Raw genomic sequence first — 26,485 nt, forward strand, 5'->3', positions numbered from 1 at the left:
CTGAAGTGGTTTCTGCTAAAACTAAGTGCAACACTTCCTTGGATTACTGATGATTAAAACGTTTTCACATTTTAAAAATTAATGATGAAAAGAAGTTAATTGTACCATTATAACCAGGAGAAATGAATATACAGTATTATGTTACTAATGAGGAATTGTTCAGTATACTATGTAAAACTCACACCAGAATAGGCCACGGAGGAAGAACACATATGCCTAAAGAATTGCAAATTAAATACAAAAATATTACATATGAAGTTGTAATGTTGTATTTAAATTTATGCAAACAGTGTCAAATGAAACACAGTGCACCTAAGAAAGGTATTGTTGTGAAATCAATGATCAGATCTGAGTTAAACTCAAGATGTCAAGCTGATCTGATAGATCTGCAGTCAAACAGAGATGGCAAATATAAGTTCGTAATGGTGTATCAAGACTAAGTTTGCCCAGCTACAACCTTTGAAAACTAAGAGAGCTGAAGAATCGTATCATGTTCTTGCAAAATTTTTAACATTTGGTGTTCCATCAATATTGCAATCAGATAATGGTAGAGAATTCAGTAATCAAGTCATATCCAAAATATGCGCTATGTGGAAAGATGTTAAGATAGTTCATGGAAAGCCTCGTCACAGTCAAACACAAGGCTCAGTTGAAAGGTTGAATCGGGATATACAGAATATGCTAACTGCATGGATGAAGGATAGCGATACAAATAAATGGACAGAAGATTTACCCTTTGTTCAATTTGCCAAGAATACTGCATACCACGAAGGAATATGCCAAAGTCTTTATGAAGCCATGTTTGGCGTTAAAGCAAAAAGAGGCATAAGCATTGTCTTTTTTGCCTAGCGAAAAATCGCAAATCCTAAATCGCAAATATCCAAACCGAAGAACAACTCGAAGAAATTGCCAATACTTTTGAAACCGAAGAACAGCTTGAAGAAGCTGGTAATGCTTCTGAAAAAAAAAATTGAACGGTGGTCATACCGAAAACCGTATTTCAAAGAAAAATATTGAAGAGTTGCAATCTACCACGTCTTCACATCAAGTTCTGACTGAAAAATACAAGCTAATTTCTATAAAAAGAGCGGCTGCAAAAGAGAATCTTGAACTGCAAGCAACGATAATGTTATGAACCTCACACAACGATAATGTTATGAACCTCGCAAAAACAATTTCCTCCTGCTTAAAATGGTGATACTGTACGAATACAAGTCCCTATGTTGACTGTGATCATACAGATAACCAAAATGTGTTAGCAGTTGTTGTTGGAATAGAAGACTGTGACTTCTATAAACTTGCAAACGAAAATGGTACTCGCAAGAAGCTTTACACACGTAATCAGTTCATAATTTGTAAAGAAAAGTTACTTTCCATAGATGAGATTTATTTTCAAGAAATGTCACTGAGAGAAGCAGTTGCAGCTAATTCGAGAATCGGTGGGCAAGGCTAATACACGCTGTCATTGCAAAAGAAAGTGTTCCACAAATAAATGCAGTTGTAAAAGCAAGGACCTCTTGTGCAAAAGCAAGGACCTTTTGTGCAATTCAAAATGTCATAATAGTTTAAGTTGTTGCAATAAATGAGATTTGAATCACATAATTTAGTAAGTTTTTTATTACTATTATTTTATTTTCCATTTAGAATGTACTGTATAATTAAGTAAGTTTTTAACTTGTATTATTTTCCTTTCTCATATTGAATGTACTGTGTCTTTTAAGTTCTTATTTTAAGTCTCAATTGCATTTTTTTGCAACTGAATTATGGATTCTTCCATATATAACATATCTTCTTATATTTCTTATATCCATGTACTAATGGTAAATGTCGACATTTACGGCTGTAAGTCGGAAATAAGAGTATTTAGAAAATATTTCGGACGTACACCAAGCGACTATGTGAATGTTGACATTCGCCGGAGAAAGTCGACATTCTCCAGATTTCGGTGTTTCACTGTAACATCTGCACATATTAGAATCCAAGACATGTGCTATTTTCCGAATGAAACTGAGACAGGCTAAATGTCATGTATTATATCAATATGTAATACATATCAAAGTTCTACAACGTGTTCGAAAAGTTCGGTGATTGGTCTCTTAATTAAAAAAACCGCACCGGTTAGGATCTTGCACTCACGCAGACGCAGTGAGAGAAATGTTATCTAGAGCCATCTAACAGCCATTTTACGACAGATAAGAGGAAGCGCACACTATGAGCAGTTTAACACAGTCAGTGTGAGAAAGATTGTCAGTGTGACATGGAGCAATGCATAAACATAAAGTTTTGCTTCAAGTTAGGCAAAACGGTGACGGAGACACGACATGTTAGTAGAAGTTTACAGTCAGAAGCAGTGAGTAAAAAGTGTGTTTATGAGTGGTTTAAATGCTTTACAAATGGAAAGGAGGATGTCAAAGATGAGCCGCAGTTAGGGCGCCCTACAACAAGCACAACTCCAGACAATGTGGACAATGAGTTCGACGGATGCTTGCGGCAGATCAACGACTATCTTTAAGAATGATAGCTCGCGAATTGCAGATAAGCCTAGACAGTGTGAGCACCATTGTGCACAAACATTTGCATAAACATAAGATATGCGCCTGGTTTGTATGGCACTCGCTGTCAGACGAGCAAAAGCAATACCGGATGGAAACCTCTGGAGATTTTATCGACATATGTGACCGGAATCCACAATTCTTGGAAACAATAATTACAGGGAATGAGTCTTGGTGCTATCAATACGATCCGAAGACCAAGCGCCAATCCATGTCATGGTGTTCAACGTCGTCACCCCCCCTAAAAAAAATGGTTTGTCACAATTCAGGATCAAGACATTGTTGATCGTCTTTTTGGACAGTAAGGGTTTGATCCATCGTGAATTTGTACCCGCGGCTACAACCGTCAATGCGGAATACTACGAGGGCGTTTTGAAACTGCTGCTGCTACGCATACGCCGGATTCGGTCACAGTACCGGAATGGACAGTGGAATCTGCTCCATGACAACGCCAGGCCGCACACTGTGATCCGTGTAACCCAATTCCTCGACAGGCACCAGGTTCCAGTTTTGGATCACCCTCCTTATTCTCCAGATCTGGCTCCCGCAGACTTCTTCCTGTTTCCCCGCCTCAAAGGAGTTCTGAAAGGCCAACACTTTTCCGACATTACTGAAATCCAACAACGTGTGACAACGGTGCTTTGAGCCATACCGAAAGAAGCGTCTGCAGACAGTTTCCAACAATTGTACACCCAATGTCAAAAGTGTATTGTTGCTAATGGCGAATACTTTAAAGGCCAGTAAAGCTATTTTGCTTGTTTCTCTTGCTTCCTTTTTTTAATGGTAAAATTCACCAAACTTTTCGAACACACCTTGTAATTTCTAAGGGGTCATACAACATACATGCATACTAAATGCACACATGCTATAAAACAAAATGACAAAAATTTTTTAAATTTTTTCCCAGATGAGTTAAATTTATATTTGCATATAAGCCCTTGTCACCAGAGTCCCATTAAAAAGATTCAGTTTAAGAAATTTTAAGAAATCTTATTTAGCTTAAAGAAAAAAGAAAAGAAAAGAAGAACTCTCCAGCAGTAGACATATTTTATCTATAGCTGCCTAATAATAGTTCGGCATTAATTTGGAAACAATTTTTAGTAAATTTTAGAAATTTAAACCGTTAAATGTATTGCTTCGTAAGTCTGTAGTTTAAGAGGTTTCCCAGAAATGGAATTTTGTTTTAACTAGGTTTTTAAAATTTCAATATATATATGTGTTCCATTTAAAAGTTAACCATAAGAAAGTGTTTTCTTAAATATAACCTAAAAACAGTTTTAACTTTGTGTGTCATTTTTTCCATATTAATTTTTCATTAGTTATGGAAGTAACTTTTGTTTGCTGAAGTTATAAAATTGAAAATTGGTCACTAAGAAGATCATAACGCATAATGACTGCAAGAGTTTCAGATCTTTAGAAAGATACATGTGCTACCTTGATATTGAGTAATAAAACATGCTTTCGTCAACTCATTTTAAGCATAGTAAAAATTGTCTAAACATAAATATATATGCTAAATAATTAATTCGATAAACGGAGAATGAGACAGAATGAGTAATTTTTAAAAACCTTTTATTAACAATGCTTATTTTAAAAACTAGAATACTGTTTAAGAGATAAGAGCAATGCATTTAATATGACCCAGACAATGCTGATGCATTAGAAAATCAGGTACTTTCCAGTCACCCCCATCCTTATTGAAAAGTCATGAATTTGTTGGCAACCTTTAAAGAGAAACCTTTTTTGGGTATCTTTTACATCTACTTCAGCAGTGCATCCAGTGCCACTTCTCCCCTTTGCATTCATTAAAAAATAAAATACCCTTTTTTCAAGAATTCTGTCTAAATCCCCCCCACCATCATTCTCCCCTTGTATACAGTAATCTGTTTTCGTTTTAAAAAAAGAGTTGCATAAACTTGGACTTTGTGCGTAATCTAAGCATCGCACACCCACCATGACTGCCTAAGAGAAATTTAAACTTGCACATAAAAAATGTACATTGCTTGACTTTGTTTTCCTGTAATGGATAAGATCTGAAACTTTTGCAGTCATTATGTTTTTGCTGACGATAATGTAATAAAAATAAGAGGGCAAACTGCACAATCTCATTACACTTCATTATGACAAAAATAAATGTACCCAATACAAAAAGAAAATAATAATTAGAAAAATGATTGTTGAATTAAAGTAAAATCCACATGTGTGCTACTTGTTGCCACATAAATACTTTTTCATGACATATTACATCAATGATATTTTTCCCCAGCGTTTTGATTGGGGTCAGATAATCAGAAAGTACTAAAAATTTATTTCGCTTCTGTTATCCTATAACAGGGGAAAAAATTCCATAAGATATTGTTACTGGTTTTCTATAATATCTGAATTTTTTTTAATGTTGTAATCTCTTTAATGTGATGAATTCAGATTATTACTTTAACTAACCACTGCTTCCTGCCAGTGGTATATTGTGGAATGTAAAAGCCCAGCACAAAATTTCAGTTGGTACTTGTCGGTTTTACTGATTACCAGGAATTATGATACTACCTGATTACTAGTACTTGTCGGTTATGAGCATTTGATTATAAGTATGGTGGTGTTTATTGATAATCGATACATTACGATCGATACGAATGTACATTGCTTGACTTTGTTTTCCTGTAATGGATAAGATCTGAAACTTTTGCAGTCATTATGTTTTTGCTGACGATAATGTAATAAAAATAAGAGGGCAAACTGCACAATCTCATTACACTTCATTATGACAAAAATAAATGTACCCAATACAAAAAGAAAATAATAATTAGAAAAATGATTGTTGAATTAAAGTAAAATCCACATGTGTGCTACTTGTTGCCACATAAATACTTTTTCATGACATATTACATCAATGATATTTTTCCCCAGCGTTTTGATTGGGGTCAGATAATCAGAAAGTACTAAAAATTTATTTCGCTTCTGTTATCCTATAACAGGGGAAAAAATTCCATAAGATATTGTTACTGGTTTTCTATAATATCTGAATTTTTTTTAATGTTGTAATCTCTTTAATGTGATGAATTCAGATTATTACTTTAACTAACCACTGCTTCCTGCCAGTGGTATATTGTGGAATGTAAAAGCCCAGCACAAAATTTCAGTTGGTACTTGTCGGTTTTACTGATTACCAGGAATTATGATACTACCTGATTACTAGTACTTGTCGGTTATGAGCATTTGATTATAAGTATGGTGGTGTTTATTGATAATCGATATATTAAACCCAAAAACATATTAAGTAATAAGAATTATATAAATCATTTCTAATTCTTTACCCCTCTTAGGCTTTAAACTGTTTATCTTTTAAATAAATTAATACAGTACAAAGTCCGAAATTCGGACGTCCATTATCTGGAATGATCTAAAATCCGGACCACTGCCAAAATTTTTCTCGTAGACTTTACGCATGCGCATTTAATTTCCCCCTTTGTGCATAATAAAACACCTGGAGAGTCCTGATTCTTAATTTCACTTTGACACTAAATACCTTGTTATTGAAGAAACAATGATTTTAGCATAAATTTGTACCATCGGTAATTTGGCTCCATTGCTGCGTATTTGCTTGGCACGCATTTCAAACCGAAAGATTCCACAGATACATCGTTGATATGACGCCAACCTGGCGAATCATTCTTTATTATACTTTCCTTTCATTACTGCATGTTTATCAAAACATAACAACTTGAATAATGACTCATGTAGCTATATCTAAACAATTTTTTTATGTTAGTATTTGAATAATAAAGGAGCATGGTAACCTTTTATGTTGACATTACGCTTGGCGATGATTACAGATTTCAGTTGCGCTAAAAAATGTTGACGAGGAAAAATTTACCAAAAATTTCTTTTCACATGCTAAAAATAGATTTTGTTGATGATACTCATAGACCCTAAGATTACATTTAGATCATAAATACTTCATTATTTCACTAATCACAATTTCATATTTTTAATTTTATGATTTCTATATGCCATCAGACTAGATTTAAACTGATGATCTATTATCCGGAAAATGCCCAAATCCAGAATCGCTGAAGTCCTGATGAGTCCGGATTTTGGACTTTGTACTGTATAAGTTTTTAAAATATTTTCATTAAAATTTCATTATTTAAATAATCACTTCCTCCTCCTCTTTTTTAATACTACATGACATTTTTGCTTTGGCACTTTAAAAATTGTTAAAACTGACAAGTATCTTTCAGTATCCAAAGTATTTATTTAATTCACTGCTTATTGTATATAATTATGTCTGCTAGTAGTAGTGGGTAAAATTCAACTTTACTTTGGTATTCACTTCAAAAAATGCTTGCTTCTAAATTCTAATTTTCCTTCTTCAAGCTAAAGTTGCAGACCACTAATAATTATTTCAATTCCAGATGTCTGAATGATCTGCCCGCATGACTTATATTCTTTTCTAATGTATAATATCAGCAAATTTGTTCAGATAATTCCCCAAAAAGGATATCTATTTCAGGCAGAAAGCTGTTAAGTAGGTTGTCATAATTAGCCAATCAACACTTCTTTAACAGAGCATTATTATATGCAGCTTCACTTTTTCATCATTTAAAAAGTAGTGTTCAAATCTGCGATTAGAAATATCTTCTAAGAATCTTGGTTTGATCTGTATGGGTCTATTCGGATGTAATTTTTTTAAAGTAATATAGAAAATTATTTGGAGATTTGGGTAATCACATGTCTACAAGTATCATATCAAAGATAAAATTTAAGAAACTCATTTCTAGATGGCTGTGATATGTATTTTAAGTTTTTATTGCAACAGTTTTCAGTAGATTATTAGCCCACCAGTGGCTGAGTGATAAAAGCTCTGAAAACCAGTAGTTTGGTTTGGGGTTCAAATCCCAGTAAACAGACTGGCAGCATGTGTATTTTCATTGTTTTTCCCATGTGAAACATGCATACAGGCCAGTTTCCCTAAGAAAGTTTTTCACGAAGGCATCCCTTCCCCGAGGCAGATAACCTTAAAGTGCTTTGCTATGGTCAAGTAAACTAAACCATTATAGTAATTTGAATATTGCTGTTATTATATGTCATAAAATTTTATGATAGTTGTTAAATGGTAGTTCAGCCTGTACCTATCATAAACACATAAACCAAGTGCCATGAATCATTCATTGCAGTTGTATTTATATTACTCTGAAACAGTTCTGCTACTTCCTTTTTATAAGTGCTGGAATCTTTATAAATGATTTTTTTCCATTCTTTTCTGTAAAAAGGTGGATTTCTGTGCCAAACTGGGATATTGGTGCAAAATGTAGCTAGAAGGCGACTCCAATAATCTGTACAGTTTCATGAAAAAATGAGTATTTAATTAAATCCTCAATGAGTTACATAAAACGATGCAAAATATATTTCATCATCATTCTGCTCTTTTCATTTAACATTGTCAAAAAATTTTTTGCCTCATGCAGTTCATGCCACGTGAATTCGATTAGGTAGGATTTTAGATATTGGTGTGTGATACTGCATTGATGTTTATTTTGCTCTGTCCTGTAACCTTACAGTTGCTTCTTTTCTTTACGTATAACCCCCCCCCCCCCCCAAAAAAAAAAAAAAAAAAAAAGAGTTAAAATGCAATTGATTATCTAAAAGGGAAAATTACTGCACTGATGTTCATTCTTTGCACATATTAACAATGTCATTGTAACATGCATATAAAAAGGCTACCATGTTTGGCACACAATAAAGTAATAATGTGTTTTATTAATAGAAAATTTTTATATTATCTTTTCATGTGCTGATTCTCACATTGGTAATATCTAATATTTTGCATGATGCTCAAGAGCCAAAACATTATGATCACCTACTCAGTAATGTGTTGCATGACCTTTGGCTTGCAAAGCAGATGCAACTTACCTTGGCATGGATGCCCCAAATTCTTAGTTGATGGAGACAGGTTGCACCAAATGTCTAAGTAACGGTCGCACAGAGTTGAGCTATTCCAACATGGTTGTTTGAGCTCTGAGCTGTAGCTCCATGACATCCCAAGTGTGCTCTATCAGGTTAAGATCTGGCAAGTTAGGTGGCCAGGACATTAATTTTAATTCATCCTTGTGTTTCTCGAACCACTCTAACACAATTCAAGCTTGTGACATGGAGCATTGTCCTGCTGGAAAATTCTATTTCTAGGTGCTATATAAGAGTGCAGCTAATCTGCAGTTATGTTCAGGTAGTCTACAGCTTTCATGATCTGTTTTACGAAAATTGAGGGTCCCAGAGCTGCACAGAAAAACGTTCCCCAAAGCATAATATTGCCACCACCTGCCTATGAATGACCTGCTGTACAGGGGCGAGCAACTGCTCACCTAGAAGTTGGCGAACTGACATGACAATTTAAATGATGAAAAAGAAATCTCTGATTCACCTGACCAGGCAACTGTTTTCCACTGGTCCAGTCTCGATGTTCCCGTGCCCACTGTAGGCGTAGTTGACTATGACACTTGTTCAAAAGACTCACACGAGTCTCATATCCAGCAGTGTCTGCTGAACTCTGTATTCCGAAACACTTAGACCTGCATTGTATTTAGGCTGTCAGCTGAGGCGCTGTCTGGTACCTTATTTTGCTGCACCAAGAAGGACAGTCTCTGATGTCCTTTTTCTTTGATGATGCGTGGACATCCAACACTTTACTGTCTACTTTTGGTTTCACTATCACATAAACACTTTGCATAAATACTAATAATGGCAGATTGTGAACAACGTACTAGTCGTGCATTTTCGGAGCAGGCCATTACAATCTGTGCTCTATCAAATTCGCTTAGATCAACAGCCTTTCCCATCACTCCAAAAGTGAGTGTAAGAATGATTCCGTACTTTCTCCAGCAGCAGGTAAACGCCATTTCAATGTAATTACATGCTCGCTATGTTATCTAGATGAGTTTTATTGAAAAATGTAGGTATGGTCATAATGTTTTGGCTTATCAGTGTATACAAGATAGTATTAAAATGTGTATTGACAAGCAAACAATTGTTCTTATAATCATACAGTATTGATAAAATACAAGTATAAGTGCATTTCCTTTTTTGTATGATTTTTCGCTCTTAGAACCTTTTCTAAAATTGCATTATTATAAAAATACAGCATATAGTATTTATAGTATACAAAATATATTTTATCAGCAAGGCTTCTGCTCTGAAGCATATTATTAATAATTAAATTTTAGGAATGTTAAAATATTATATGCAGATTTTTGACTGCTGGTTATTACACCCTTAATCTGCAAGTAGTGTATTTGATTAGCAGTATATTGAAATGGCCAATCAAACTAAAGTTGAATTTTGCCTTGTAAAGTTAGTATGTATGTGTAGGATTGTACTTGCTCATTTTTGTTTATTGAAGTAGAATGTTAAAATCTTTTCTATAATTTTACTGTTGTGCTACTATTTGATTTGTCTTTTAAATAGCCTAATTTTATACAGAATGTTGATATGTCACCCAAGTCAAAGAAAGAAAATCAAAGGAAAGTGTGGCATAAGGAAAAGAAGAAAAAAGTGAGGGGAAAGGTTAAGAAAAAGACAGCTGCATCTAAAGCATCTGCACCAGTCAAAACTAATGTAAATGGTATTCAAGTACCAAATGATGTTTTACCTCATACAAAAACGGTGAGAAACTTGATGAAATGTTTTGAAACAAAATTAGCTTTACTGTTTTGAGTTGATGAATGTAACTGTGTACAGTGAAATATAAATAATTATTTGAATGGCTGCTTTGATTATTAAATTAATTGATATAGTATCATATTATGTATATTGATATCCTTCTGTTGTCATATTTTATTATTGAATTTATAATAAATTAAGACTTTCCAGAGAAATCTTAACTAATTCTTTTGGAATGCAGTTTAGTTAAATAATTTGTGTTTTCCTCATATTTGTGATCCCATTACCTTTAATAAAGCTCTGTTAAAAACGCCTAAAAGTTAATGCATAGGTGTTGAGGTATTTACCTCCATATTGTTACAAAATGTCCAGCTGCGGTAAAATAGCTCTCCTACAAAATGGATTTAGGGTTGCCAGATTTGGCGCAAAATTGCCCGTTTGGTGACATTTGCCGATATACCATAGATGGAGGGAGAACCTTTTGTAACAAATTCGTACCGGTTTGGCCCAGAATGTTCTCGAATGCAAGCCAAAAGCTGCAAATAATGCAAAAATCCAAAAAATAGAAGTTCTTTTTTAAAAAAAAAACTTGTACAGTTTAAAAAAATTACAATTAGATATATTAAAGGGTTCAAATTTCACCTCATGATTGAAAAAGATAAGTGCTGGTACATGGAGTAGCAGTTGACTGTAGTGTAGTGAGTTGATCATCAGTCTAGTCTTGAGTTGGTCTTCGGCTGTATCGTGGGATATTGTGTCAAGAGTGTGCATCGTTGAAGCTAAAGAGTGTATCGTCGCATGCATCTCGAGTTGCAGTGTGGAAAGGCTGGATAATACGTTGAGTTCCAAGAATGACCGAACAGAGCTAAGAGCTGTACTTTAGTGCTTTGCCTTGAAGCTGCCTTAATATTAACCACTTATTATATTTAATGTTGGCAGTAGATTATAATTTTTCACTGGGGTTTCCTGAGGTGTTATAAAACATTTGCTTGTCTTTGGTTTGTTTTATTATAAGGAGTATGAGAATCTTTTAGTCTGTATCAAGAGCTCTAGGCTTTTCTTAAAGAATACTGAGTTTAAAGCATATTTTTGAAAGAAGTCTGTTTTCAAGTAATTTTTAGATATGTGTTTTATTCTCCGAAATATATATTGTAATTGAACAATTTTATAATCTGGTTTTATTTTATTATTGCAATTATTCACAAGAATTTATTACAAGAGTTATTTCAGATTATATTTGTCCCCTGCGCATTCATTTTTATTCTCATTTTAACATATTCTTCTGTTTTTACTGTAGGAAGAAAAAGCGAAAGATTCAGATAGCCTTGGGGATAGCGATAGTGACTCAGATCGTGGGACAGATCATTCAAGTTCTGATGAACAAAGAAACGAGAAAAACGACACAGAAGAAGATGCTGAATGGGAAAAATTTCAGAAGAAAGTATCCAAAAAGGAGAAGGCTCTAGAAACCAAATCTAAAATATCCCACACTGTCCACTGTCCTTTCTTTCCTGAGGTAAGTGCTGTTTCTGGCTTTAAAATAAGTCAATGAAAATATTTCATTGACGTGAATAGTGCATTTTATTCTTTGTAATTAGTATTTTGTTAATATCTTACAAAATTTGGTAATGATGTAATATGCAATACTTTCAAAATCATAACAAAGAATTTATTGTAAAATGTTCCAAAATAGCTTTACAGTGAAATAAAATTAATTTTAATGATCCAAGCACTCTTTCTGAATATTAGTCCTTTTATTATAATATCAGTTATCAATGAATCTAAGCCTAGTCTTCTTTGGATAATAGTAGTAAGTTAATAAATACAATGGTTAAAAAATTAATTCAGAGTAGTCTGATTAAAAATCATTAAAGTCTAAAAATTATTTATTTTTTAAATTACTAGCTTACATTTAGCAGATACTTGAGAAATGTAGCAACAGTTGCAAGTCTCAATTCAGTTCCAGCAACAATTCTGAAATCAACTAAAAGTGGTAGACATCATTACCCAATTTTGAATAGGATTGATTGTGTTGTCATTGTTAAATTCATATAAATTGAACACAATATGAAATTTAATATGAAACAAATGCAGTAATTTAAAAAATATAGTTTTTTGTGTGCTTAGTAGCTAGATTAAGCTTTTAGGTAGTCGTAAAAATTTTTTTAAGCCTTCTTTAATTGTCATTGAAAATTTTAGCAATTATACTATGAGATTTATAATTTTCTCCCTTTCTGTATAGCCAAAGCAGGAATTTTGGTGGATATATGTAATTGACAAGAAGAAACATGCATTGATTACCATTCCATATTTTGTGACAAGCCTTGTCAACCAAGAGGAAATTGAACTCAAATTTACTGCGCCTCCAAAACCAGGCATATACACATACTGTGTTGTTGTTCGAAGTGATTCATATGTGGATTTTGATGTCATAAGGCAGATAAAGGTATGCAAAACTATCTCCAGTATTTATTGGGAAAACATGAATGATTAAAATTCTGCCTATCAATTATTAGTGAACAAAAACATATGTATGAATACTTACAAAGACAACTTTCAGTATACAGTATAGGTTGTGTAAATCAAAAAGATATGTAAACAACAACATCACATAAGATATGTAAAATGCGGCACAAAACTGTCATCACCATTAATTTCGCAGTTGGTTGTTGTAATAGTTAACCACTGCTCTTTTTGCTTTGTTCTACTTTTTGTCTTTTCCATTTTTTGACTAAAAAAAGTTTTAGGATGGAGAGCACAAAAAGTAAAATACCATAATTTTATGTAATTGCCATCATTATGTAAGAATTACACCAAAAGTGAGACCTTTTTATTTTATATAATTACCATCATTATGCAAGAGTCTAGAAGTAAGTTTATCTCATACTGATAAAACTGTTTTAGATCATAAGAGTCTTGTAGTATCATTGTTATGTCTTTCACAGCACAAAGGTTTGAAAAGCAAGTGTTTTGAAATGATTGAGAAAGGCTGCGATAATATGCCACTTTTAAAATAGCAGAAGTTCGGCATCATGATGATGTTGAATTGAAGAATGATAGTGTAATTAGCTGTTGATGAATGCTTAAGTTTAGGTTTTTCTCTGTCTGTTCATTTGTTTTTATGAATGGTCAGTATTTATTATTTGGTTAGTTGTGAGCACTTCCCAGTAAATTCCCTTAATATCTTACGATATACTTAGCAAAATCTTTTTGGCATCTTGTTCTTCATTTGAAATAAATAATGCAAGCTTGCAACTTGGTACAGTTCTTCAATATATGACATTGTGATGCAATACCTACTTTTCATTGCCCATTAAAGTTTATTTTAAAAGTGGTTTACTTCACCTTGGGCACCTTAAAGGTGACAGCATGTTTTTCCAGCTCCAGCCTAATTAAAAAAAATAATAATAAATAAATAAAGGTAACACAGAAAACGTTTAAATGAAATCTAAAAGCCTTCATATTTTCAATTATGTCCAAAGGGACGTTTTTTCGACATTTTGTGTGTTACCTTTATTTATTAAATATCTTGTTCTTTACATTTAAACCATAAAATTCAGTTCAACTGCAATATTGCAAAATAATTTTAAAATCAGCATATCTTCAGAATTTTTTATACACTCGTGTGCTGGAGATATAAATGTGTTTCCTGTACAGCGTTGCCATTGCTCGCTTTGAAATCCTTGAGTTTGGAAAAAAAAAAAAAAAAAAAATCGTTAGTGTTTTACAAAATGTGAAATCGATAATAAAACAAATCCCAAATTTGGGCTTCCAGATGCCCATATTTGCAGGAGGATTATGTTATTCAAAATTTGATGGCTCAGGTACCATTGTTTTATCACAGTGCGAGAAATGTATGCATATACATGCATTCATACTGATTCTTCATTATTTAATTTCTTTAAATATAATACAGGGCGATAATATTTGGTGGCAACAAAATAAAATGAAACAACTCTTGTAGTGAATCAACGCAAAATGCCAAAATGAAATTAATTGTCCTTCTGTACGAATTGCCCTAAAAACCCCAAAGGGACAGATCCAAGAGTTTCCCATTGCTCTAATATAAAATTACCTGAGTAAAATTTTAACTCATTGTGTATTTTAAGTATCCCAGTGTCATGAAGATATACATTATTAACATCCAAGTTTTCTGTGGGATTTAAACTTGGGCACAACTATAAGGCAGTCAGCATCACTAACCAGCATATCAAATAGGCTATGAGGTCAAATCTTAAAATTTCATTTTCAACTCTGCTGCAAATTTTATTTTTTTCACTTATTTGTATTTGTGATGACAATACAATATGTCATAAAATTTTTTCCAAAATTTGATGTGGATTTTATATATATATATATAAATTTCCCCCACATATCTTGTTTAATGATCAAACAGTTAATATCTCATCATTTTGATCAGAACTTTGTTTGAAAGGTGCTACTTAGTGCCAAACAAAAATGTTGGTATGAAATCTAGGTAGATGGTGGCAAACCTGACAATATTTAAAGTTTTATGAAAATAATAAATCCAGAATAAATTCAGAAATAAGGACAAATAAAGATTTTACCAGATTAATTTCAGGTTACTGGTCACAATGAGCATAAAAAAAAAATCTGATTTTCATTTAACATTGCCAAAAAACGTTTCTATCTTTTTATGTAACTGTTGGTATATGAATTCAGTGAGGTAGAAACGAATCTAGGTCAGTGCCAGGCTGATGTTTATATTGCTATTTTGCACGTGACGTCAGGATCAGTAACGCTGTATTTGTGGTTAACGTGTAAATATTCATATCTGGCAGCTGCGAATTCTTGCATGTTAGCAAGTGAAAAATGTAGGAGAGGAGATTACTGTACCGATTATTGTTTCTTCATATTGACAGTGATGTTATTGCACTGCTCATATAATGTGATGTGATATAATCAGGCACATTTGGTAACTAATGTCTCTTTAACAGAAAAATTCCTTTCTTTATGACATTGGATAGATTATTAAATAGTTTTGACATTGGCAGTCCCGGATCTAGGGGGGGGGACAACTCGGGGTCTATGCCCCGGGCGGCAACTTCTGAGGACGGCAAATTCAAGAAGGGCGCTGAATTGTATTTGGAATGTTGTCAAATTTTGATGCAACATTAGTAGGTTTAAGGTTAGGTTAAAGCCAGGTTTAAAACCTCTTTTAAGAATTTTTATAATTAATTATTCGAAACTTTTAATGGAGCAAACAGTTTTAAAAGTAAGCTAAGTACAGCCGAACACGACTCTAAAGATAAGATCAGAGAGAGGACAATAGAGAGACTCCATGCGTCACCGAAAAAGTCAAAGGACCCTGTCCCTCTGCCAACCCAACATATAATTTCATTACAAAGGTACTCCGTAAACGCCTTGATCTTTGGTCCCTGTAAGTGACGCCCGCCTAGAGCAAAGAATCTATATATCTTTTCCTTCAACTTCTTTGCCTAGAGCCTTCTGTTGTCCTCTCTCCTGGCGGGAATATTCAAATGAAAAACAGAACGATAGTATAGAAGCGCCTTGTTTTTATACCAACACCTCTTGCGAAATAAATGGAGAAACATTGTAAATTGTAACTCTTTACTAACACAAATACAAATTAACCTTGGACCAATGAAATAATTCAAATTAATGTACGTTGAGAATATACAACAGAAATGAAGTAAGGCATTTTGATTTTTTTGCAGTCAGCAACCTAGGTTTAAAAAATGGATTTATTTTTTAATGTTTTTTTTTTTTTTTTTAATTTGTAGGGTTTTTTTTTTTTGTTGTCTCATTTTCTTGTAATATGCCTGCTTCTAGTATTCCTCACTATATTTAGCGAGATGCTAAATAGCGAGACACTTAGTGTGCACGTCCGCGACGTGTCCCTAATACTGTTGAATGTAATTACGTCAATTTTTAACTTTCCTTATTAAGGCAAGTTATACTGTATATTATTTAGGATGAAAGAAATCATGAGAGGGTCTAGGAAAAGCTCTCAGGGGCAGAATATAGAACCAGAGCAAAAGATAGGATTGAACAAAGGAAACAAATTGCAGCTAAAATGAAAAATGGCTTCACAGAAAAGACGAACCGTCAGACCCTGCCGCAACTTCCGATGGTGCCGAGATTGTAAACAATATTGATAATTCTGCAGTTTGCATGAAGATGAAGACTCTTCATCTATCATCCTCAAACAGACTTCATTTCAGCAACTGAGAGAACAACTTTCTTCATAGATCCCAAACTAACATCTAGAGGATATGAAATTGGGATATAAAGTATTTTCTCATTTATGTGAGTGTAGGCAGCAGAAAAAAGACTTAAAAATCTTTTGATTTCTCGGAACCAGGTAGTTAACCAATCACACACACACACACACACACACACACAAAAAAAAAAAAAAAAAAAAAAAAAAAAAAAAAAAACGGCAACGATCTTTCTTAGCAGTCAAGCTGTATTATTAGCCGAAAAAATATCCAGACAACGTAGACCTTAAGTACACTGAACGTGATGGAAGATATTTGACATCTTCGTTGTGGTACAGAACATTAGCAAATAATGAAAGGCTTAAAAGATCTTGGATTATATATTCTAAAACTAAAAATGCTATTTTTCTACACTCTGTGAGATTTATCAGAAACATGTCACTCCATTACATCAGCATTGTGTACTACAGGATTCACTAATTGGAAAAAAGCTTCAGAAAGGTTAACTGAGTGCGAAATATCTGAAATCCACAGAGAGTGCATGATTAAGTGGAAAATTCCACTACAACAAATGAAATGTGTCAAGGCATCATGACATTAAGAGAATAATTCACACAGAGAAAGAAAAATGGAGAAAGATCGTACAGGTGAGTATGAATGTTGTATTGTATCTTTCAACAAATTGTCTTTCTTTCCATGGGTCTGATGAAACCCCTGCCAGTCTGCTCACAAAGTGTCCTCAGCCTAGTCAAGGCAATTTTTTGAATTTAATGACTCTGCTAGCCAAACATAACTCTTTAAATACCAGTTAGAATACCTAAAGAAAGGATAAGTATCATATTTAACAAAGATAATTCAAAATGAAATTACTGATGTAATGACGAAAGCAGTTCACAATAGCATTTTAAATTATATTAAAGAAAACAAATATTATACAATAATGTTCGATTGCATTCCAGATGTGTCGCATACAGAACAAATGAGCCAGGTGATTCAATACGTAAAAAAAGTATGTGGTGATGTCTGTGAAATAAAGGAGAGCTTTATTGATTTCTTAGAAATTTGTGGAAAGATACAAGAATGTATTTCTCAACGGAATGTGGAAAAACTGACACTTGATGGTTTGGATATTGACAATGTCATAGTCAATTTGAAGGATAACATGGCAGGATTTAACATGGCCGGTACTTACCGGCCATATTAGATCCCGGAGTACAAGCCAGGATTACATAAATGAATAAGCTGGCCGAATATGTGCGATGTTTGGCTCACTCTTTGAATCTTGTCTGTGTGCTTCTTGCCCCGAAGCAGTTAACTTCTTTGGAATTATCCAGAAGATATTTAGCTTTTTTGTTGGATTCACTATTCGGTGGGATATTACGAAAATAGGTAGTACAATAAGGTACAAAAACCAACTCAAAAAGGTAGCAGCCAGACGAATGGTAATCAAAATATGTGGCTGTGAAAGCCCTTACGAATTTACCAGAAGTAGTAAAATCCTTGAAAGAAATTAATATCTTTCAAAGTACTGTATTACTATTTCAAAATTAATTATCTATCAAAGTACGAAGCAGGATATCTGCTACATGTTGTAAAAAATTTTGAATTTATTATCAGCCTGACAATTTGGGCTAATATTCTTCGAGAAATCAATAGAATAAATACTGAAATTCAAATGGAAGATATTATTCTTGCGCGTTCCATAGCATTAATGGAAAGTCTGACTAAAAATTTGAAAAAAATGAGAGAAATTCCTACGGAGTATAGGATACAAGAATTTAAAGCAGCAGCCGAAAAAAATTGAGGTTGAATCTATTCTGACAAATAAACGAATTCTAAAACAAAACGCAAAAAGGAATTTGATGAATTGTGCAAGAACGAATCACGAACATGACATCGTGTTCAGCTACTTTCTAATGCAATGAAAATTGTATTTGATCGAATGTTGCCAGAAATTAAAACGAGGGTAAACAGGCCTATTACACTAAATTCAAATTTCCATTTCTCAATGGCCTAGAGACATTGAATATGTCAACTGAAGAACTGCAAAAGAAGATCTTGCACGAAAATATGAGCGAAACCTCTAAACACATTTGAGTTATGTCAAGAACTTGCCATTTTTAAAGAACAAGCCCCAGTGTTACTCGTCAACATAAAAAAGGCTAGAGCTTTTCATCTCTTGAAGGATGCCTTTCACAATGTTTGTATTGCCCTGAGGATTTACTCTATGCTTCAAACTACATCCGCAAGCTGTGAGCGAAGTTTTAGCAAATTAAAACTTATTAAAAACTATCTGAGATCATCGATGAGCCAGGAGCATTTATCAAGTCTCGCAACAGAAAATCAAACAGCACATCAAGTTAATTATGACGATGCCATAGATTTATTTTCAGAACAAAAGGCTCGCAGAGTAAAATTTTAATTCCGTAATGTTTTAAGAGCGTTAGGTAAGAACTTAAAATTATTATTGAAATAAGAATTCTGAAACGAAGTACAATTACTAACCTTTTCCTTTCAGCAGTAGCCCGTATTGTTGTTATGTATAGTTAATGAAAGTTAGTTACGTAATTAATCAGCTCATCTATTGTTCTAACTTATGTAACCTATCGTTTGCAAATAAAGATTATTTTTATTAGGAGTGCATAATCAAGGGTATCGAAAGACGTATATAATTTTAAAGGTACAATAAGGTATTTTTCATTCTTTAAGCGTAACATTTTTGCTAAAATCTTCTCTAAACATAACATTTTACATAAGCATAACTATACAAATTGCTATTATCCATCACACAATGAATGTTTCTTTTATGCGGAAGTGTCCGATTTATATGGAAGTATCATGTGCCAAAATACTATCACTGCGCTGTCAAGGGAGGTTCTAAATGTAAACAAAAAACACTCCATCTGGAGACCGAAGCCCTCAGAGCACTGCTTCACCCGCAGTGCGGAGTTGGCTCTCCTTTCTTTCTTACCTCCATGGTCTGGCTAGTTATTGTTGCAAATATTGCAAAGTTGCGTATTTCAGAGAAAATGATTATTACAGTACAAAAATAGTCTTTTGCGTGAATATGTAAATATTTATTATGTTATCAGGCTTTGTGAGGACGATGGTAGAGTTCTTGAGTAGGCTACATAAAGGCGTTATTATGAAATGAATATTTAACGTGCTAGGTTAAAGTTACTCTTAGTATCGAGAAATTGGTACAAAATTATTCAATACATTGTATTAGTGATTTGCAATTTGCTTATATTTGTTTAAATGAAATTTTTTATTATTTAGTAATGTCTGATTCCCATTTTTGTGCTGTGCTGAACTATTTTAGTATTTAGTGCTGAATCGTTTTCTATTAGCATCATTTATTAGTGAGAGTAGGTAATGTTGCAAATATTGAAAAAAATCCCCATTTCAGGGAAAATGTAAATTTGATTATTTCAGTGCACCGGAGAAGTAACTGCATTAAGAGGGTTGGCACGGGTTTTTAATTATGTAACTTTTGGTATGTATGTTTGGCCACCAGTGGCTGAGATGTAAAATCTGAACACTGGTAGTTCGGTCGGGGGTTAGAATCAAGCAAATTAGCTGGCTGCATGGGTGTTTCTGCCGTTTCGCTCATGCGTAACTTGCATATGAATCAATTACTCATAGAAAGACCTCAGCGAAGACATCTTTCCTCTTAGGCAGGCTAATCTTTCCTCTCATGCTTTGCCATAAGTAAAGAAATTAAACCATTTGTTATGTATATTTCTTTTAGAACAAAAATGACACGTAAAGAATTTCTTACTATAAAATGGATTTTATATTTTGTCTTGAAAACTACTTATTTCTATGTTTATTTAAAAACTAAAATGTGTTACAGAAACTTAAAGAAAAATGGGTAAGGGCGGCAATTTAAAATTTTTGCCCCACCTAGGAAAAATGCTAAATCCGGCTCTGGACATTGGATAGATTATTAAATAGTTTTGTAAATGAAATTTTTTCAAATTTTTTTATGTAATGTGTGAAATTTTGGCAGTTTTTTAAAAATAGTTAAATTTGTTTTTATTGTTATGATGCTATTAACCCTGATGAATTTTTAAATCAAAAGATTTAACCTTTATCATAAGCAGGCTGGGGATTTAAAATAATGATCTTAAATATCTAAATCAATTAGAAATTCATATAAATGTAATCTGTTGTTACTAATGCTCACTTGTCTGACAGTAACATCAGCCCAAGCTCACAAAATTCCTCATGGCAAGGATCACAAGATACGCTTGTCATTGGCCTTGAGCAACTTTACAGATGAAATGAATGTAATCTGATGCTAGATTAGAAATAGCATCTTCTTACTTACAGAGGCAATGATTTTCGTTTTGTTTATCTTTATTCAGACTAAGAAATATAAAATGGAATATCTGAAAAGGTGTTTTAAATTAGTTTTAATTAAATGTGCTAAAATTATGTCATAATTTTCTTGATCATGTGTAACTAAAAAGATTATGCAACTTCTGTATTCAAACTGTATTAGGACATTAACAGCATTTTGCGGAACTGTGTAATTGATAATACAGAAAAGACCTGCGTAGAAATGATTATATTTAATTCAATTCAGTTATTTTGTGATAATTTTGATATAAAATTTGCCATTGTTTGTAGCTTCTCAATTTTGCATCTAGTGTGTATGACAGTTTTCCCACTTTTTTAGTGCATTTGTTTAAGGCTATGTAATTTAGAAAAACTTTTTATACACTGTGTTGACAAATGTCCTTACTTTGAATTTATTTTTGTCAGTGTTGATCATAAATATATACTTGCAGTTACATTTTAATGATGCAAGTATTAATGTTTTGGCATTTTTAAAGAAATAAATTTTATCAAAATTATTAAATCTAGCTTCTTTTTATATGTTCCTGCAGTCCCTGTACATATATTATATTTAGGAAAACTCTGTATTCGTTAAAAAAATAGCATAACAAGTTGATTCCTATAAGACAAAAACTGACCGAGATTTTTAATTTCAAAATTTGAGAAATTTGGTTTGGCTTGAGTGGTCAGTTGATAAATAAATTAGAATAATTCTCGAGGTTGATTTTTTTTACCCTTGTATGCCATTGATATTTTTTTGATTTATTAATGTCTAATTTATAATTTTGTTACAGTTGGTATGCTAAAAGAATTTTCACACAAGTAATTTATAACCAAATCTAAAGATATTAATATCATCATGAAATTCTGTTACTTTGAATCACAACTGGAGATCGTATAAAAGTTAATTATAGTGCAAACAATTTTATTTTTCATTAATACAAATAATATTACAAGTTGGCTGTGTGTTATATCCCAGTGTAAGTCTGCCAGCATTCTCTTGATCACAAATTCAGATTATAAAAATAAGAATAAATGTATATTGATAAATATTGTTTGCAATGAAATACCAATTTTATTGAGGTTGGTACAAACATTTCACTCTTCAATTTGTATACGGCCCTTGAAAATTATCTCTGATTTTAATATAAAATATTTTGGTCAATTTTTACAGTACGGATGTCACACTTTTTTGTTTTATTTTTTGTTATGAAGACAAAATTTTACCTAAAATGAGGAAATCATATAAAAAGTGAGATTTTTAATTTTGATAAAATTAATCTCTCTAAAAATGCTCATGCATGAATATTTAAAACATTTTTTAAGACATATTTGTAATTGGAAGTGCAAGTCTATGTGAACAGTTGTGAGAACAGAGGAGTTTTGTGGACATGATGTATATTTGTCCATTTCAGTCAGTAATAATGATCATCATGTCAGTAATAATGATGATCATTATTATTGACTGATTTCATTTCAGTTAAACTTTACTATAGACATATCTCACTTTTGATAATCTGCTTTTCCAGCTTGATGTAAAGGAAGCCAAAGAGGTAGATCTAACTCAGTTGCAATGGGATGTTTCTGAAGAAGAGGAAGAGAAAGACGAGGAAGAGAGTGCTGTTGAGGATTCTGATTTGGCAACTGATGATGAACTTGATGATGAGTAGATATCAAAATGTTTATATGTAAAATTATGTATTAAGTCATTTTTATAACAGTCAGCGCTGGAAGCTACAATAAATGGGAGACCTGTAATCAAGGTCTCATTCTTCAGACTTGGACATGGTGATTGACCAAGCATATTAAAGTTAAAACTTGCCTAAGTTATTAGTCTTTTCTAATAAGATTTTCATATTTGCTATATCACACTTTATATATGTTTGTGTTTCTAAGTGTATACAATATTTTTATTAGAATGAATGATTTCTTATGATGATTGGCAAAATTAAAATTTGATTACAATTTTGTACTCTGTGTATGTATATATGTATGTTGACAGTTAAATTAATTATGAAATATTGTATCAAAAAATTGCAGTTCAGATTGATATGAGGAAGTTACATACATTAACAAATCGGTAATTCTGCATAAGGAATTATGATTGTGTTTTCTTACTTTTAACTCAAGACCCTACTAAGAAGTCATTTGTAAACCATTTTAATACTAAGTAAACATACATTTTTTAAAAATTTTCTCATCTAAGTAAAATCAGTGTTGTAAGTTGAGAAGAATTTTATTTATTTTTTGAATGATTGGAACAATATTTTAAGATTCATAAGTGACTTTACTTTTTTATTTTGATGATTCCGGTGCATATTTTCTTAAGATTTATCTTTTTTATAGATTTCTGAGCTTTCTTAGCTTTTTTGAGTGCATATTATTACACCATGCTGTGTTATTTAAAATTTTTATTACTATAAGCAATTAGCTAAAAAATAGCAAGTTGCTTTTTGTAATATATATTTTAAATAGCTTATTCTGTGATAATAATCTAGTTAGGTATGATGCTTATTTCTTAGTATAGTTCTTTTTGTTTTTCTTTCTATTAATTTTTAAGTGCTTCAAAATGTTGTTCCACTTTTCAAAAATAGAATCATAATTTATGTCCAAATATGTTTATAATATAACTAAATGATTTGCGATAATAAATGTAATTAAATGTAATAAGTTTTAAATTATGAATATAATAACTAATACCTCATGAAATCTATTCATTGAGCTAATTTATTTGAGCTAATTTATGTAAAATTAAACTGCTTCTGTTCAAACATATATATCAGAAAATTTGCCAAAACAAAAATTATACATTTGATTTAGAAAACTCATATTTTACCATAAATATTGCAATTTTTCAGCTCATGAAACTGCACTGGAAAAAATTTTAGTATTCTTCGTTTCGTAAATGAACATCAGATAAATAAATTTGTTTCTTGATCAATTATTTGATTGATTGATCAATAAATTATTGTATAAAAGTTTTTGATTTCAGGTTCTTCACAATCTTGCTAACATGCATTAAAAATGATCTCTGTATATGAACATTTTCCATAAGTGTAAAAAGTAATATTTATTTAAATGGAATGTAAATAAAAAAATTTCATAAATAAGAACGTGTTATTAAAATGTTGCCTTGATTGAACTGAATATTCTTTTCTTTAATATGCTCAAACTCTTGAAACTTATTTTCCAATCTATAATTCAGTATTCATATTTTTATGCAGCTGATTATTTATTTACTAGAACTGAAAAAATTCTGTAAATAGCATAGAATAGTTCATATGATTTTGCATTTATATAACATATTTTCTTTTTTAATTCATAAAATTTCAAACACTTAAAAATGAAAGTGCCTGTTGCCAAATATACATATAAAGTACGTGAAAATTGTTTGAGATTGATTTTTTAAACTAAGTAATGGTTGAAAAATAGAAATTAATTATATGCTAAAACATTTTATTATAGCTTAAATCAACACATCAGTATGAAATCATTTTTGAATCTGATTGAATTAAAATAAACTAAAAGATAATTAAATTTAAAAAATAAACTAAAAGAATTATTTCTCAAAAAAACTTATTTGTAATAGATTTGTGAGCGTGTATTTTCAATTTTCTTTATAAAATGTATACCAATAAAAAAGTGCATTTTTGTTATTTTACGTCATGAATTTAGATTCTTGTAGGAGTCACTGAGAATAATTTAGTTTAGAGAGTTATCAGTTTTTAATTCCCTCATTTTATATTAAACTTTTATCAATCTATTATTAGGAAGCATTCTAAAAAAATAAAAAATATATATACATATAATATTAATAAGAAATGTAATGAGCACTTTTTTAAACATTTCTTATTGGGGATTAAATTTGGGATAGTCGGTCACAAAAATATAAAGGAAGTATAAAATATATCTGTATATATTGGTGGGCTTTTAGTTTTCCCAAGTGTTGTGAATAATATGCATATGAAGTTATTTTTTTCCACCTTTCTTTTTAATATTTGATTCAGCTCACTGCCTAGCTTTCTGTTTGTGCATTCCAAAACTCCAGATTTCTTTTTTCTTTACAGTAGAAGAAATAAGTAAAATAAATATTTCTTTTTTAAAGTAAGGTTTGCTAGTTTTATAATGAATGTAAGTATAATGAAGTGGCCATAAAAGTGTAGTTAGACAGTTTTTTTATTACATGCCCATTTTATAAATTCTGTTTACTAGCTAATTTTTGGTAAAATAGCATTTTATAATAAGGAGCTTTTCTAAAGTATTTTATTCTTCTTATTTATGATAAAAAAAAAGGTAAATTGAATTTTTCATTTCCAAGTATTTCATGAACAAAAAATGAAGTTTCATTCTGCTTAATAATTATGGAAACATCTGTTGAATGTGGATGCTGATGAAGCAGTTCCCTTAATATGCATTTTTAAAGATAGAAAGGAAACTATAATCTAGATTAGCATCCCTTAATAGCATTGTCATTTAATTTTCTTAATAAGTTTTGTTTACTGGAAATTTGTAAAATCCATTGTAAGTGCTGATACACAAACCTAATTTCAGTAATGTATTTTCTTTTAAACATATTTTTAAAGCGTTTTATTAAAGGTCGTATAGTTCTAAATAGTAATTGTGTTAATTTTACTAATGGGAGTTACGTTGCTAATAAAGTTACTTTCTAAATTTTTTGGGACATTGATTTATGCATGTTACTGTTTAGTTTTGAACCACTTTAAATTAAGAGTTCATTTTTTGTTGTTTTTAGATTATTTAAGGGTATAAATTTTAAATTAAGATAAAATTATAATGCCTCTTTCAGTGATTTAATTTGAGCGAAAAACCAAGTGACGTTTTAAAGGAAGCATAAAGTAATTATATCCAAAAGTGTGTTATTTTGTTAGCTTGACTTTCAACTACTTAATGTGACAAATTTTTTTTTTTTTTTTTCCACACCCTTCTCTAACACGATACACTGTAAACTGAATTGTGTTGAACAGTAATATATAGGTAGATTAAATCTTACTCACAAGCCTTATGAAGTAAATGTTTAATACCTGTGTGGAAAATGTAGGGTAAAAGAATTTCTGGATTCGTTGGTGAACTCGGGCATTATTTTTCCAATCTGTGTCATAGAAATTGCTTTGAATAAATACCAGTCATATAAAATAATTTTTTTTTTATTCAGGATCCTTATGTATGTATATTTTAATTGTATTATTTTTCCCTTAAAGAAACTCGCAATTTGTAAAATTATATGCATGCAGTTATTATAGTTAATTCTGAAATTCCTAAACTAAGCATTTTTAAATTTTGAAAAATTGAATGTTCTGAATTTATCTGTTTAAAATTTTGCCTTGCATGATAGTTTGGATACTGAATTAAGTCTTTATTTATTTAGTAATTTAAACCTAGTTTCACATAAGGCTTATTAATTTGGTGAATGAGTCTTGTAATTTATATTGTTTTTGATATGTTGATAGATGTTTACTTGCACTGAGAGAATTAAAATGTTTATTATGCATGTTTTTATGTTAGCATTTCAGCAAATGGTTATACAAATCTATGGTTGTGGCCAGTTATAAAATATGTAATATGATACTGTGAAAAGTAAGAGAATAAATTATTTTCTATACAGAAATGAAGTGTGATTTTTGAAAATCTTGTTGTATGTATTTTAAAATTTATCTTCAGTTATGACAGCTATTTGCTTTAGAGATTAGCACATGCTAATATTACCGTATTTGA

General features: G+C 31.6%; 1 protein-coding gene across 2 annotated transcripts in view; it reads left to right on the forward strand.

Moving 5' to 3' along the window:
• The window catches only part of Sec63 (translocation protein Sec63), a 55,085-nt gene extending 28,707 nt beyond the window's left edge, over nt 1-26,378 (forward strand). The window contains exons 13-16 of one of the 2 annotated variants that reach the window (XM_085811290.1): nt 10,011-10,208; nt 11,503-11,721; nt 12,448-12,651; nt 22,282-26,378. In XM_085811290.1, the coding sequence (XP_085667416.1) occupies nt 10,011-10,208; nt 11,503-11,721; nt 12,448-12,651; nt 22,282-22,422 (762 nt within the window). In that variant the 3' untranslated portion in view covers nt 22,423-26,378. The remainder of the gene's footprint in view (nt 1-10,010; nt 10,209-11,502; nt 11,722-12,447; nt 12,652-22,281) is intronic. The other variant, XM_035364458.2, reaches the window with a different exon arrangement.
• The last annotated feature ends 107 nt before the right edge of the window (nt 26,379-26,485 follow it).

This window comes from Stegodyphus dumicola, chromosome 2 (genome assembly GCF_044657685.1).
Source record: "Stegodyphus dumicola isolate Sdum_Otavi_A_Nest chromosome 2, ASM4465768v1".
In the NCBI taxonomy this organism is placed as follows: domain Eukaryota; kingdom Metazoa; phylum Arthropoda; class Arachnida; order Araneae; family Eresidae; genus Stegodyphus; species Stegodyphus dumicola.